Consider the following 16,464-nt stretch of genomic DNA (forward strand, 5'->3'; position numbering starts at 1 on the left):
CAGCAGGGACTGCAGGGGAAAAACAGCTTGGCTTTGTTATGGACTCGCTCAGCTTCTCTGCCTGATTTGAAAACTTTGTTGCTAAAATCCTCCATGCAGAACTGGATTCCCAACTAACTTGCATGTTAGGACTGAGGGGCAGGGAGGTTGTGTGGTCTAGAAGTTAGGACTGAGGGGCAGAGAGGTTGTGTGGTCTAGAGGTTAGGACTGAGGGGCAGGGAGGTTGTGTGGTCTAGAGGTTAGGACTGAGGGGCAGGGAGGTTGTGTGGTCTAGTGGTTAGGACTGAGGGACTGGGAGGCAGTGTGGTCTAGCTGCTGGAGCTGAAATACTATAAGGAAGTGGGACCATGTGCTTAGAGCTGAGGGACTCTGAAGGAGCCATGCAGCTTAGCCCGGTAAAATGGAATCTTGTATTTAGAGTGGAACACCTAAACTCTAGTGGTTGGAGCCAAAGTATGAGGAGCAGGTTGCCATGGCAGGTGGTGCTGTTGACTGTGAGATAGTGTAGCTTAGTGGTTAGAGCTGAGGGATGGAAAACTGTCTATTATGCAATTTCGGTGTTGCTTTCAGTTACTTATTTCAAGGTAATTATTTTGAGACTACAGTGTAATTATAGGGTCATTATACTGCAAGCATAAGGTAATTAATTCATATTTGATCAATTTTATAGTGCTTGTAGCATGCAGGTATTCAAAACCTTCTTTGCATCCTTTTGAAATAATACTTCAATTCACAATGTAATGTAATTAGCAACAGCTGCATGTTAATGTGTGGATGGGTACCTTACCGACATGGTGTGACGGGGTACACCCTGCCCCTGTGTGTGTTTTGTGTTACTATTATTTAAAATGTATGGTTTGGTGTTTAAAAACACCTTGTTTTATTTTACAGCATGGATGGGGTTAAAATTCCCCATCCATGCTAAACTCGTGTAGAATGTATCCATCTCCAGATTGAATAATGTATTGCTAACTGGAGACGGTCTCATGTATAAAACCCTGCAACGTTGGCTGAACGAGGTTGGGTTGTTCAGAGGCGGAACCTACGGTAAAGAGAACTAGAGAAATACAATACCAGTTGCTACTCCTGCTGCTTTAAACCCAGCACGACACTTGTTAATTCACAGCCTGTTTTGGCCAACGTGCCGTTTTGTTTTATAAAAGTGTTCTGTTTTTGTTCAAACCTTTATTTATTATTAAAACGCACAGCAGCGCATTCAACCCCAGTATTGTGAGTGTGCTAAAATAATGACCTTATAGTAACAATACTTCATTGTAGCTTACATAATAATTCCATAAATCTGACCCATTTTACACTTCCAGTTGCTACATCGGTCTCAGATGTGCAGTTTTAAAAGAAACACATGCTATAGCAAAGACAAATTTTCATTTTAAAAGACATCTGGTGCTACACTGAGTTTGTGTAAGCAAACACAAGTCTGCTTGCCTCGCCGTCCAGGAAGTCTGTTACTACTTTACTTCACTCAGCAATGTCATCTGGGTCAAAGCATGTTAATGGCTGAAAGCATGTCAGTCAATAGGGGAAGCAGCTGAGTGGTTGTATTGAAAGGAACGAAGCCAGTGAAGAGGTGGGAACAAATTTCACCCTCCAGGTGAAATGGCCCAGGAATTGCAACAGTCTAAAAGCATGACTTGCAAACAGATTTTTAAGGTAGTACCAGAGATTGTGTTTTAAAATGAAAATACATATGTTACTTTAAAAACTACACAAAGCAGTGTTTCCATGCAAAAGGCTCCTGGTCCAGGCATGCTAACATCCAGTCCTTCTTTGTGATCCTCTAACAGCGTGCCCATGCACATCAGCAGGTGTCTCACGTGGCAGCTCTGGTACATGGAGGGCAGGCTCTTTTTGTTCTCCTGGTAAATGCAGTAATTGATGACTCGGCCCATCCATCCTTCTCTCTTAAGCCAAGTGTCCAATTTATCTCTTTAAAATGTGGACTAGCTCAAGCTCAAGCCTTGTCGGTCAGACTGTTCTTAGACGACCATTAATTAAAGTGGCGCCGTGACAGAAATAGGATCTAAATGGGACTTGTGTGGTGTGGAAATCAGCTGCCAAATACTAGCCCTGCCGTGTAAATCACAATCAAGCCGCGCACTGCGCACTGCATGGAGTGAGAAAAGAAACGCCTTGGAGTTAACCCTTCACCTCCTGGTTAGTTTTCATTGAGAAAATAAAAAGACAATTACCTCCTCTTCCCTCACTGTCAGCTGGTTTCACCTGGATGGGCCTGTTCATCTGTGAACAAAGAAAAGACAGAGGTTATAATCCAGAGTCCAGTCCGATACAGCAGGTATCCGTTCAGTTGAGCTAAACCAAACGGTAGTGAATCTAAATTATTCTTGAAATCAATAAAATAAGGGTACTTTGTGAAAAACATAATCCTTAACACTCTTAATGTATTGTAGACTTTCAAGGTAAGGGTTTGTTCCTGTTTTAATATTTATATGGCGGTGGTATTGCCCACTGTTCAGATCAGTTGAAAATATTTCATACTGTGGTGGGTCTTTAAATAAAATCTAAATGTTGAAATCACAAGATAAATTATCTCAACATTTCAAACAGTTAAGATTTCTTTTACTATGATTGCTTTCTGTTTATCTTGACTTAATGTTTAACCGATTTCTTTCAATCCATTTTGTCACTCCTGGTTTGTTGTATTTGCATTATCACTGGTCCCCCATTTCTTGTGCTAAGAATCTGTTGGTTCTTCACTTGCTTTGTTGTGTTAATTGAGGATCTGTATCAATACATCCTGGTATCTTTACTTTAGGTCACATGGTCTGATTGTGACCATTAGGAAAATTCTGAACTACAACACTTGAAGTGATCTGGTTATAAGAAACAGCAGCAACTTTTGATCTATAACCTTGTCTTTCTGTATAGCTGTACATTCCAAACTAAAGGTACAAATATAAGCCCAGTAATATGATTACTAGTCTAATAAGAAAACACATTTAAAATGACAGGTTTGCATGTAGGGGATTGGTAGTAAATGAATTTCACAATGATTACTGTCGCTAAATAATTCAGTCGGTAGCAGTCATTTCCTTTACAGTCTGCAATACAGCAACCCCATATAAGGTAGAGATTACCACTGCCAATTGATTCATTATTTTAGCACTGAATGTTCATAACACAGTGCTATAATTACACTTTTCACTTATTATGCTGACTTCATATTTTCCTTTTTCTCTTACATTACAATTATTTCCATATTGTTTGATACTTAAATATGGATATTTAACTTATGAAGAGGCATTTTCAACACAACTTAATAAAGGAAAGTGGAAAATACAGGCCTTAATTACATAACAAAGGACAGCACTAACCAAAGACCTAGACTGGAATGACCAACATATCCTGCCCCTGCTCTATAATTTTATTTTATTTTTTTATTACCTGGTACCCACCCATCTTATTACATCTTGACGGAGGGTGTTGGCGAGCTGCTGGCCCCTGGAACACAGCGGCCAGCCCTCACATTTTTCCCTGACGTTGTTTTCCTCCACAGCCAGAGCCAATGTAATGCACACAGTAGAATCACCAGTGAAGATCAGTGACTTCGCACAGCAAGGACACCTGCGCTCCCCTCACTTTATGGCTCACCTTGCACATCACATGGCCGTGCATTCACCAGATGAGGCACTCAGGGACCCCAAGTGTTAGAAACACTCTTGAACTATCACACGGTAAGACCTTGTTTGAGGTTTGCTGGGAGAAAATTCCTTTCATGTAGATCAGAATATATTTACCCTGAGGCTTTTGCAACTATTTTCCATATAGTAGATATAGTCTTTTAAGTACAGTACACAAGTGATTCAGTATTCCTAATCCATTTGTACCCCTGGAGACTTTTAAAACATAGAAGAATTGGGAGTTTTCTTATGTATAACGCTCTCTTTAACCCTTTAGGCTCAGTTTTACTAAATATATTTGTTATACAGTATATGCCAAGATGTACTAATTGGAGCTGGGGAATGGTATTGTTTCTAGTTGTGTTTGATTCATGTATATTTACAGGGCTTATCTCTTGTTGTTGTTTTGTTAGTACAGCACTGTAAACTGAAATGATGCTTTTCACCTGCTCGTCACACCTAGCAGTCATGGTAGTCACTGTCACTTGCTCATAAAGGTACAGCTTTCTCTTTTTGACATTCTTACAAGTAGAGCTGATGATCCGGTCTGGACGAGGTCATTAGTAAGGCCTATATATAGAAGAGCTGACTGCTTTCTTACATTTTGTTACCTCATTAGCATTATTACTGGGTACCTGTTTATCAAGCTGAGCATCTTCTGCTTATTCAGGGCTTGTTGTTGATTATAATTAAGAATATGCTAATATTTCAAAGCACTAGAACAGATTAGTGTGAGTTTTTAAACTACAAGACAACACGAAGTGATGAGAAACAGCAGCAACTTTCCATCTATAGTGTAAAAATATCTGCATATCAAACATACACAATACACAAGTGATAATACTGCTTGTGCTAATAAGAGGTATTAACCATTTAACCCTTTATTCTTACTCATTACATCTCTAGGTACCTTTACCACACAATCTTGAATATCAATGGTTCTGTACTGGTAGAGGATACAACAGTGTTCTTAGTAGAATGGTACATGTACCGTATATTGACAGAGGAAGCCTGCTGCTTGAATTCAACAAATTGGAAAGTCCTGGTATGTGTTTACAGATAGGGGGAATACTGAGTGGAGGAATAAAGTGAATTTACACCCAGGAACCATAATCTGGTATAACATGATTGTGGGGTACTGCTTTAAACACAACGTGAGATAAAACCAGTAAGAGATAAGTAGACGAACATGTCAGCTAATGTCTTCACAAATAAGTGCATTCCTAACAGAGCAGACAGGCTCTGTGTTCATGACTCCCATGTCTGCTCCAGGATGCAGAGTGGAGTCTGCTTCTGTTTTGTTACTGGATTTACTCTGCTCATTAGTGTCAAATTAAATTCAAAATGATACATAATGTAAGCATTGTCTTTGGATTTCTGGAAAATTCCTTATAAATGAACCTGACAACTGTGTAATCTATGTAAACCAAGGATTAATAGTGGGTCATTCCATGCCAAAGTCCTGATCTCATCTTCTTAAACTACTCTGCTTTTTCATGTGAGTTTCATGACGAATTTGAACTACTCAGACTATTCTGTCCAATATTAATACCTAGGGATGAGTTTCATTTAGGCCTCATTTGGCTCAAAAAAGAGTCAATGGTACTTGGTAACATGCCAGTGACCCCGATGGCTTGTGGGTGACATGAGACCAGGAAGAGAATGAACACAGACAGTGCTATGGGGTATGAAGCACTGGTGCGCATGTTTTAATAATAAATAAAAGGTTTAAACAGAAAACAAAACACTAAACAAAATAAATCAGTGTGGAGTAGTGGTTAGGGCTCTGGACTTGAACGGACACACTGTTGCTGTACCCTTGAGCAAGGTACTTTACCTAGATTGGGTTTTTACTGGAGCAACTGTATAAATGGGTAATTGTATGTAATAATAATGTGATATCTTAGAACAATTGTAAGTCGCCTTGGATAAGGGCGTCTGCTAAGAAATAAATAATAATAATTAATTGGCACGGTGGCCAAAACAGACACGGAACAAACAAGTATCGTGCTGGTGTAAAACTAACACAAGTAGCAATTGTTTTCTATATTATTGTCTTTACCTCACGACTCGCATCTCATTCCACCGCTGAACACACTAACCCTGTTCAGCCAAAGCTGCAGGTTTTTATACATGTGACCGTCTCCAGATTCGTAAGAAATTAATCCATCTGTATCAGAAACCAGGGTTTAACAGTGTTCTAGCGCACTGTACTCCAGGGTTTGACAGTGTTCTAGCGCACTGTACTCCAGGGTTTAACAGTGTTCTAGCGCCCTGTAACCCAGGGTTTGACAGTGTTCTAGCGCACTGTAACCCAGGGTTTGACAGTGTTCTAGCGCACTGTAACCCAGGGTTTGACAGTGTTCTAGCGCACTGTACCCCATGGTTTGACAGTGTTCTAGCGCACTGTAACCCAGGGTTTGACAGTGTTCTAGCGCACTGTACCCCAGGGTTTGACAGTGTTCTAGCGTGCATGTCACGTATCCACTCAGTGTTCACGCTAGGCCGTGCCATTGCGCCAATGCCCCCCTGAAATAAAAAATGTCCAGCTGAAATTCTCTTAACACGCCCGTGAGTCCCCCTTCCCAGACCAGACGCAATCAATACCAATACGCAGTATATTAATACATTTTGTATTACCATGACATGTCTGACGACAGGCTAGTCTTTTTTACTTGTTTGTTTACACTTGCGTTTTCATAATTAAACTCCCTAGTAAGTGTTATTTCCTAATTGCTTATGCCTCAAAAGTATAGAAAATGGCTATTATTCCTCACAAACTTTGCTTTTGTGACCAGGACAGTGATATTTTGAAATTTACCTATTTTCCAGAACATTCCAGATAGATTCAGTGCTGAGTAAACTTGGAGTAACTTCTAGAACTTTCTAGAACTTTCCAGTAATATAAATAGTAGTATAAATACAGGGGCCTTAAGCCCACCAGTTCAATTTAGTTCCAGCTGCCTAAGTGGATACATATCTGCATTTTCCTGAGATGGCATCAAGGTCATAGAAGACTTCAAAATGGTGGCATTCCTGATGGGTCTCCAAGGCGGTTTTACCAAGTTTCCCTGCTATCTTTGCCTTTGGGACAGCAGGGACACCAAGGCGCACTACCACAGGCGGGACTGGCCACAGCGGACAGAGTTCTCTGTGGGGAGGAACAACGTCAAGTGGGAGCCACTGGTGGACCCCCAGAAGGTGCTGATGCCACCACTGCACATCAAATTGGGCCTTATGAAACAATTTGTCAGATCTCTAGATAAGGAGTCGGCAGCCTTCAAGCACCTTCAAGACTTCTTCCCTAAGCTGTCTGAGGCAAAGGTCAAAGCCGGTGTCTTCGTCGGACCACAGGTAAAGAAGATCCTGGAGTGCAATGAATTCCCCAAGAAGCTCGTTGTATAATCAACGTTTAATCGCTAACACCAGAATGACGTGCTGTGACAGAGCGTTCAGTGCACACATTATTTAATTTACATATTAAATATATACGTTTTTAAATAAGCCCTGTTTTAAATGTCATATAAACAGTTGGTCTGTCTGGGATAAAAAAAATACATATTTAAAAAAAGTAAAAGCCTAGTCTTGAACTCATTTTATTTCCTGTGTGCGTTCGTGCCTGCAAATCGATATTTATTTGTTTCAATGACCCGATTTAAAGTTTATTGTAACTTAAGTACTTAATTTCAAAATACAGAATGTATGGCCAATCAGAAACCAAAGTATTGCCATGCGGTCTAGTTTGACAAGCCGTTACGTCTGGTGTGAGAGTTAAGAGTTTTTAGCTTTTAATCCAGTGAAAATATGGATTGTTGGCGCAATACTAGTACATTACTAGCAAAGAGCGATCAAGACGAAATACCGTTAGAGATTAAAAATATCTTGCGACTGAAGCTCTCTCCAATTTCCCTGCCCTCATCAGTGATTTGTGTTGTGACAAGCAGGGACATCCATCACACTGATAGGTAAGCATTGTATTCTTTTTTTAATTAGCATCAGTACTGTATGTTTTAGTCACCAAGAATTTAAAAATGCCAATAATATGTTCGTAATGAGGTCAGCTGTAGAGATGCGTGGATAGTGAACTTTCTTTGCCTTTTCTGTAATTTTATTATCAATATAAATACGTGATTACCATTTGCTATCATGGAATAGTCCTATGTCATTTCTGAGTGATTGAGGCTAGCACGGAGGCTTCGTTGATTTTAGAGTGGCATATTTGTAATTCAACAAAGTAGCTACCGTTGTGCTCCAGATAAGCAGAGATATATAAAAATGCATTGAAGTACATCCAGTCTTTTATGAGTGTGACTGCTTCAAACTGAGAGGAAAAAAGTTATCAATTTACTCCATGGAATATTTGATAAAAACCTGACCCTCAGAGGGGTAGGTTTGAGAATTGTTTTAAGCTTTAATCCTTAATTAACCTTAGTTTTCTCAAAGATTTTTGTTGTAATTTAAAAAAAAAAAATCTATTTGTTTAAGCTTTGGTTCAATTTGATTTGGATGCATGAGTAGCTGTTCTGGTTCATTTCACCCTGAGAAAGGAATCTGATGAGGTCCAAGAAATGGTTTGTCAATAATCGTGAATCATGCACAGTGAATTATAACAAGTTAAATTTGTAAAAATGCCTATCAGCTTTTTTCTGTTCTGTTCAAAAGTAATTTTGTTATTTCAATTATATCAGCGCTTGGAACTGGGTAATAGAATATGAGAAGGAGGCTGGCACACAATGGCACTCCTCCTCTCCCTGTGCAGGCATTTTAATCACTATACCAAAGGACCAGGTCCCTTTGAACAAGTACACTGTGTGTATTGTGTTACCGCCCCAGCAGAGCACAGCCTATCGGTACAGGCACTGTGTGTATTCTGCTACCTCCCCAGCAGAGCATAGCCTATCGGTACAGGCACTGTGTGTATTCTGCTACCTCCCCAGCAGAGCACAGCCTATCGGTAACAGGCACTGTGTGTATTGTGCTACCTCCCCAGCAGAGCACAGCCTATCGGTAACAGGCACTGTGTGTATTCTGCTACCTCCCCAGCAGAGCACAGCCCATCGGTAACAGGCACTGTGTGTATTCTGCTACCTCCCCAGCAGAGCACAGCCTATCGGTGACAGGCACTGTGTGTATTGTGCTGCCTCCCCAGCAGAGCACAGCCTATCGGTAACAGGAACTGTGCGTTACTCTTCGCTGAAGTCACATATATACATATCAATTGAAATGCCACCTTCATCTACGAAGATCTGAGTTCAAATGTGCAATGATGTCCACATACTTACTCCAATGTGAAACCAGCGGTATTACATGGAGTACTGTAGTTATTACATGAATGGGGAGAGTGAAATACCCATAGCATTCTGTGAATGTTCATGGAGTATTCTGTTAATACAACAAGCACAATATATGGAAAAGAAAGCATGTTTAACCCTACATTGAACAGCAAAGTTCCCAGTTATTTTCTTAGGTCAAGTTCTGCATCAGTTTAGCAATGTAATTCAAAGAGTGCAGTTTGGCTCCGATGGTTCTGTTGTTGGGTTTGAATGAATGCAAGAGTTAAAAATGAGAAACGCTAAAAAAAAGGAAAAGAAGAAACCAATCAGCAGTGTTGAATATGAAAAAGCAAACATCTCTCAATATCTGCAGTTATGCACGCGTGTGGAGATTTCTAAATTCATTTGTCAATAATATCCAATTTAATTAATACCCAGTTTTTTAAACGTTACAAAATGATCGTGTATGGGGACTTTTGTTGCCCCCAGGTCCATAAGTTAGATTTGGTCACTCGTGGGGCTATGAAAATAACAGGGGCTTATAACACTACAGTGTACCCACAAGCTCGTGCATTATTAACACAAATGTTTCTGAGACTTTGTCCCTGTCTACCTTCACTCCCTTGGTGGTATACATGTGAGGCTCTGACTCATTCAGAGGAACAGTAAAGCTCAATCTCACAAAGTGATAACTTATTTCTAACCACAGCTGGGAATAGTCTGCAATGCAAATGAACTATATAACACAGGTTTCCCATTCTCCTGCTGGAATATTTAATGTTAGGTGACTGTGCTGGACATTTGAACTATAAATCACAAAGGAAGCGAAGAGGATGGCATGAATGTGAATAGAATAATGCATGGATCAGAATATATGACTATTACTGGATCAGAATATATGACTATTACTGGATCAGAATATATAACTATTACTGGATCAGTAACACTTGAGAGGAACCCCAACCACCCCAAAGCCAGCGAGAGATAGAATATTGAGTGATCATACATTCAGGGTTTTATTTATAAATTTTTTTAATATATATATTCTATTGTTTGTTATGTTTATTAAAAAAGGCAGTTGTTTTTAGGCTGAGTTGTGGTTCTTGATAATCTGGCTGCTTCTGTGAGAACCGGGGCACACTAAGTTTAAGAATATAAAGACCATGCTAATAATTGATTTATCTTTTGAAACGATTGAAAACCCAAGTTCATAGTGCTGTCAAAAAGAGTGATTTAAAAACTCATTGACTCATGTAGTGAATTCTTATCTTTTATGAGCGAGACTGCTTCTAACTGTTAACACAAAGAACAAATAAAAACAAGTCATTGGAAGCTACGCACTCATAAACAGTCCACTAGATTCAGCTAGCCTTGCGTAAGAGATGCAGTTTCCCATAGACGGTCTCCTGAGAAATCAGCTCTCGACACCTATCCACCACAACTACTTCTTTCATCATTGTAAACCACTTTTATTAAGGCTCTGCGCTTCCCACTACTGAATTATTTCTCATTGCCTTTGAAAAAGGGCTTCCGGACAGTTTTCTGCACATTCAGGCAATTAAAACCACAGTTGACAAATATTCAAGAAACAAAGCATACAGCCAGAGGGACACAAATGGTTGACCACAAATTGCTCACTTCGGTTTATTGCAAGACAGATTTAAGCTGAGGTGGGACTGGACGAAAGATGAATTCATTTTGCTGAAACAGAATCTGAAGTTGATGTCATGGATTTGAACTGTTTGCTGTCCAATCTTACTCAATGTCTCTTGAACTCAACACATAAGCTAGTTATACAAAATGACGACTGCTTTTTCATGCATGTTACAAAACTACCGAATAATTCTTTATAGTGCTTTATTGTAAAGATAAACTACAATGTTGCCACTACTTTTAGGCTGAGGCTATTTTCAGAGCAGGTCTGTAATGAGCCTGTACTGTTAACATCAAACCTGAAGCCTTCTAATTGCAAAGCCTAAATGGACATGCCAGCACACGGGTAGCTACAGTGAAGTGAAGCTGCCTTTGGTATGAAGGTGCTCAAGTGATACACAGAGAGTAGCTTTTCACTTTCTCCTGGCCATCTTCATGACATTGGAAAATGATTCTGAGTGGTTCTTTTTACTAACACAGTGTGTTTGTTTCGTTAGCAGGTCTGTGTTTAGGGTGCTTTGACCTGGGTTCAGCCAGCCAAGCCACTGTAATGTCAGAGTATAAGGAAGACCCTGTGCATTGTGCGCATGACAAGCGTTTTGAAAACCTGTTTTGAATGTGTAACACAAACCCTGTCCTGATCAAGCCTCCTACCCCCGCTCTTCAGTTAATTTTTAGTGTTTTGTGGATGAGTGGTTGGGTCATGTGAGTAGTCCAGACCCAGTGAGAAACTATCATCATCTATGGATGCTAAGGAATAATAATAATAATAATAATAATAATAATAATAATAATAATAATAATAATAATAATAATAATAATAATAATACTTAAACATGTATACTGGTGCCAGAATGTAATGTTCTATCTAGTGCCATTCTCCAAATTTGCACCCCTGCTAAGCAGTATCATTAAGCGTCCCTTGTGTAACGTGCTCCCCCGCTTTCCGCTAGCTGGGTAAAGCAGAAAACGATACTCAGCAGGCCTGGTGTTAGGGGTGAGCTGCATGGGCTGCTGCCTGGGCTGGCAAACACAAAACAATGTGAATAATGCTGCCCTACTATAGTGTAAGATACAGCTCAATTCTGATGAATCAAACAGAACAATGTGAATAATGCTGCTCTACAATAGTGTAAGATACAGCTCAATTCTGATGAATCAAACAGAAGAATGTGAATAATGCTGCCCTACTATAGTGTAAGATTCAGCTCAATTCTGATGAATCAAACACAACAATGTGAATAATGCTGCCCTACTATAATGTAAGATACAGCTCAATTCTGATGAATCAGTAAACCTTTTTTTACAAAGGAGGACACGGACAACATGCCCCACATGTCGACCTGTTCCTATCCAATTTTAAATAACTTTAGCATAACAGAGGCAGAAGTGTTAAAGGGACTAGGAGCTCTTAAAATAAACAAATCCCCTGGGTCAGATGAGATCCTCCCAATAGTACTCAAAGAAATGAAAGAAGTTATTTACAAACCGCTAACCAAGATCATGCAACAGTCTCTTGACACAGGGGTTGTACCGACAGACTGGAAAATAGCAAACGTAATACCGATCCACAAAAAGGGAGACAAAACCGAACCAGGTAACTACAGACCAATAAGCCTGACTTCTATTATATGTAAACTTATGGAAACTTTAATAAGATCCAAAATGGAAAATTACCTATATGGTAACAATATCCTGGGAGACAGCCAGCATGGTTTTAGGAAAGGGAGATCATGTCTAACTAACCTACTTGACTTTTTTGAGGATGCAACATTGAAAATGGATAACTGCAAAGCATACGACATGGTTTGTTTAGATTTCCAGAAAGATTTTGACAAAGTCCTGCATAAAAGATTAATTCTCAAACTGAACGCAGTAGGGGTTCAAGGAAATGCATGCACATGGATTAGGGAGTGGTTAACATGTAGAAAACAGAAAGTACTGATTAGAGGAGAAACCTCGAAATGGAGTGAGGTAACCAGTGGTGTACCACAGGGATCAGTATTAGGTCCTCTGCTATTCCTAATCTACATTAATGGTTTAGACTCTGATATAGTAAGCAAACTCGTTAAATTTGCAGACGACACAAAAATAGTAGGAGTGGCAGACACTGTTGAAGCAGCAAAGGTCATTCAAAATGATCTAGACAGCATTCAAAATTGGGCAGACACATGGCAAATGAAATTTAATAGAGAAAAGTGTAAAGTATTGCATGCGGGCAGTACAAATGTGCATTATAAATATCATATGGGAGATACTGAAATTGAAGAAGGGAACTATGAAAAGACCTAGGAGTTTATGTTGACTCAGAAATGTCTTCATCTAGACAATGTGGGGAAGCTATAAAAAAGGCTAACAAGATGCTTGGATATATTGTGAGAATGTTGAATTTAAATCAAGGGAAGTAATGTTAAAACTCTACAATGCATTAGTAAGATCTCACCTAGAATACTGTGTTCAGTTCTGGTCACCTCGTTACAAAAAGGATATTGCTGCTCTAGAAAGAGTGCAAAGAAGAGCAACCAGAATTATCCCGGGTTTAAAAGGCATGTCGTATGCAGACAGGCTAAAAGAATTGAATCTATTCAGTCTTGAACAAAGAAGACTACGCGGTGATCTGATTCAAACATTCAAAATCCTAAAAGGTACAGACAATGTCAACCCGGGGGACTTCTTTGACTTGAAAAAAGAAAAAAGGACCAGGGGTCATAAATGGAGATTAGATAAAGGGGCATTCAGAACAGAAAATAGGAGGCACTTTTTTACACAGAGAATTGTGAGGGTCTGGAACCAACTCCCCAGTAATGTTGTTGAAGCTGACACCCTGGGATCCTTCAAGAAGCTGCTTGATGAGATTCTGGGATCAATAAGCTACTAACAACCAAATGAGCAAGATGGGCTGAATGGCCTCCTCTCGTTTGTAAACTTTCTTATGTTCTTATGTTCTTATCATTATTGCTGACCATCGTTACGTGCTGTTGAGATGTTTGTACTTCATTATTGAGGGTATCTATATCTATATTTCCTAAAACCAAGTTGTTGGCTGTCTTGTATTGATCAACAAGATTTACTGGTAACTAATGGAGTTTAACCATACAATACCCAACACAGTTCTTCTTTAATTTGAACTCGGATGGGGCGTCACCTCAAACGCTGTTACAATACCCAACACAGTTCTTTAATTTGAACTCGGACGGGGCGTCACCTCAAACGCTATTACAATACCCAACACAGCTCTTCTTTAATTTGAACTCGGACGGGGCGTCACCTCAAACGCTATTACAATACCCAACACAGTTCTTTAATTTGAACTCGGACGGGGCGTCACCTCTAACGCTATTACAATACCCAACACAGTTCTTCTTTAATTTGAACTCGGACGGGGCGTCACCTCAAACGCTGTTACAATACCCAACACAGTTCTTTAATTTGAACTCGGACGGGGCGTCACCTCAAACGCTGTCTGTGGCTCGAGATACCTTCTCTCCACCCTGATTCTTAGAAAGATCAATGTATCAATTAAGCATAAACACCACACTTGCTATAAAGTCAGACAATCCAAACATGAAATCTTTGGTTTTAGTTGTATTTTATTTCAAACATAAATCAACTCTCACGTATCATCAGGTTTTGCTAACAGCTGCGAGAAAAAAACTGAACAGCAGCTTCTGAACTCAAGTCGAAGCACTATAAACACAGACACATCAAAAAAAGAGTCATTGATAGCAAACAACATGAAACGGTAAAGGGACAGTAATAATAACAATGTAAATTGAAGCTCCTGTTTAACATAAAAGAATGACAATACAGTTGTAGGAGCCAATACACCCTTGCAAGGCGGTGCAGTGCCACAGCACCAGATCAGTACAGACCCTGTGCTCCCGTATCAGGACCAATCCACTGTTATTGATTGTGTATGAAAAATCACATCAATACACACACTGTGCTCCCCTATCAGGACCAATCCACTGTTATTGATTGTGTATGATAGATCAGATCAGTACAGACCCTGTGCTCCCCTATCAGGACCAATCCCCTGTTATTGATTGTGTATGATAGATCAGATCAGTACTGACCCTGTGCTCCCGTATCAGGACCAATCAACTGTTATTGATTGTGTATGAAAGATCCCTGTTTTCTTACAGCAGGGCCTGCCTTTAGCACAGATCTGTTTTGTTTGTGTCCAAGTCCTGAGTGTCTGGCAGCACCTAGACGGGTTGGAAAGGGTCTGCAATTTGTCTAGCCGGGGGCCGGCCTCCATGGAAGGAGGCAGACGAGGGTGAGCCCCCCGGCACACAGTGTCAACATGGATCAGTCACGCCAGCCGAGCTGCACCGACGAGCATCGCCTGCCTGCCTGCCTGCCTGCCTGCCAGGGAAACCACAGCTGAGTCCCAGGCTAAATATAGACAAAACAGACATGCACAGATAGAAAACTACAGCATTAACACACAATGAATAACACTCCCTGACACTTCTGTAGTTCCTGACTGTTGTACACAACTGAGTACATTTTTATTGTGTATCACTGAACCCAACCAGACACACCAAGGTATGTGCTTCCCTCGGCACTCACTAGATGGCAGTATCCAGCATTGTGTTGTTAGGTGCTGTTATAATTTCACAATCAGACTGCAGTAACTGAATACATGTATACACAGAGCTTTTGTTTCTTAATGTGTAAATAAAATGATGCAAATTGAATTAAAACAATCTACATCACAAAGCTATTCTCAGTCAATCATGACAGCAGATTTCAGAACATTCCAGTACATCTTATTTTATCGTCACATGCATGGTGAACTACCAACTGACAAAACTCAAATGGCATTTACTGTATTAATGAAACCATTTCTAATAAATTGACCATGTCTTTTACAGTTCAGCTTCACTTTGCAGTCCTCTTGCCCACCCAAGGCTTAGTTACAATTTGTATTTTGTTTTTTTAAATTAAAAAAATAGTTTGTGTGAACTTGATGGGGTTTGAGAAGTTGCCTGCTAAAACTTTGAAAAATAATCTATGTATTGAAATATGGATACTGTACATAGATAAGAAACACAGTTATGCACGCCATGACTGAGGGGGTTATATCATAAGAGATAGGGTGAAATGTGCATATTAATATAACAAACATACTTAAGACCAATTTTGAATCTCAAAAACTTCTTGTTTCTAATACTAGTTAGTTTGCTGAGAACACATCTTTAAATGGTTCATAAAAGAAAACACATTCTTATCCCCAAATCTGTGCGGAAGCTATTTGCAGGAGAGTTTACAAATATGGGTTGATCTCAATAGGAATATTTGAGAGGCTGAGATCAGTTGCTGTGAATCTATAAAGTAATTACAAAAGACATGTTTATGTAAGTCTATAAATCATACGAGCTTGTACTCTGGGGTCACTGAAGAAATGAAGGCAATGGTGTGAATTTCACAACCAAATAATAGTCATATAGTCTAAAAGAAAACAGAAATGTATAGAGCGAGGTTTTATACAGAAAAAGGTCAGCCCTGTATGTAATATAAAAGGTAAACAAGACACAACTGGGGCAATCTTGGATGGCTGTTGGAAAAACAATCCAATAAACTTCGTTCCTGTATGATTTCCATTACACGAGCGTAGATGTTAAAACTTCATGCTGATTTGAACTCGGCTCTCGCCAAGATAAGCACCAACTAAGATGTAGCTTTACAGTAAACTAATGTGATCCATATGTGTCTCCATCAATTTACGTTTCTTTCCATATGATGATGTAGATATCCTTCTGTCTGGTGTTAATGGCTGAAGTGTAATGCTGGCTCCAGGGATCAGCTTATTTTGCCTCCCTGGCGCATCAGCACACACAACGGCTGCGATGCTGGCTCCAGGGATCAACCAC

The 16,464-nt window shown here is 39.8% G+C and overlaps 1 protein-coding gene across 4 annotated transcripts in view; it reads right to left on the bottom strand.

The window, feature by feature from the left end:
- LOC117427629 (CUGBP Elav-like family member 4) overlaps window positions 1-16,464 on the bottom strand; it is a 263,697-nt gene that overhangs the window by 93,692 nt on the left and 153,541 nt on the right. For all 4 annotated transcript variants that reach the window (XM_058994865.1, XM_058994863.1, XM_058994864.1 and 1 more), the window contains exon 3: window positions 2,211-2,259. In XM_058994865.1, coding sequence (XP_058850848.1) covers window positions 2,211-2,259 — 49 coding nt within the window. The remainder of the gene's footprint in view (window positions 1-2,210; window positions 2,260-16,464) is intronic.

Source organism: Acipenser ruthenus, chromosome 21, assembly GCF_902713425.1.
Source record: "Acipenser ruthenus chromosome 21, fAciRut3.2 maternal haplotype, whole genome shotgun sequence".
NCBI lineage: Eukaryota > Metazoa > Chordata > Actinopteri > Acipenseriformes > Acipenseridae > Acipenser > Acipenser ruthenus.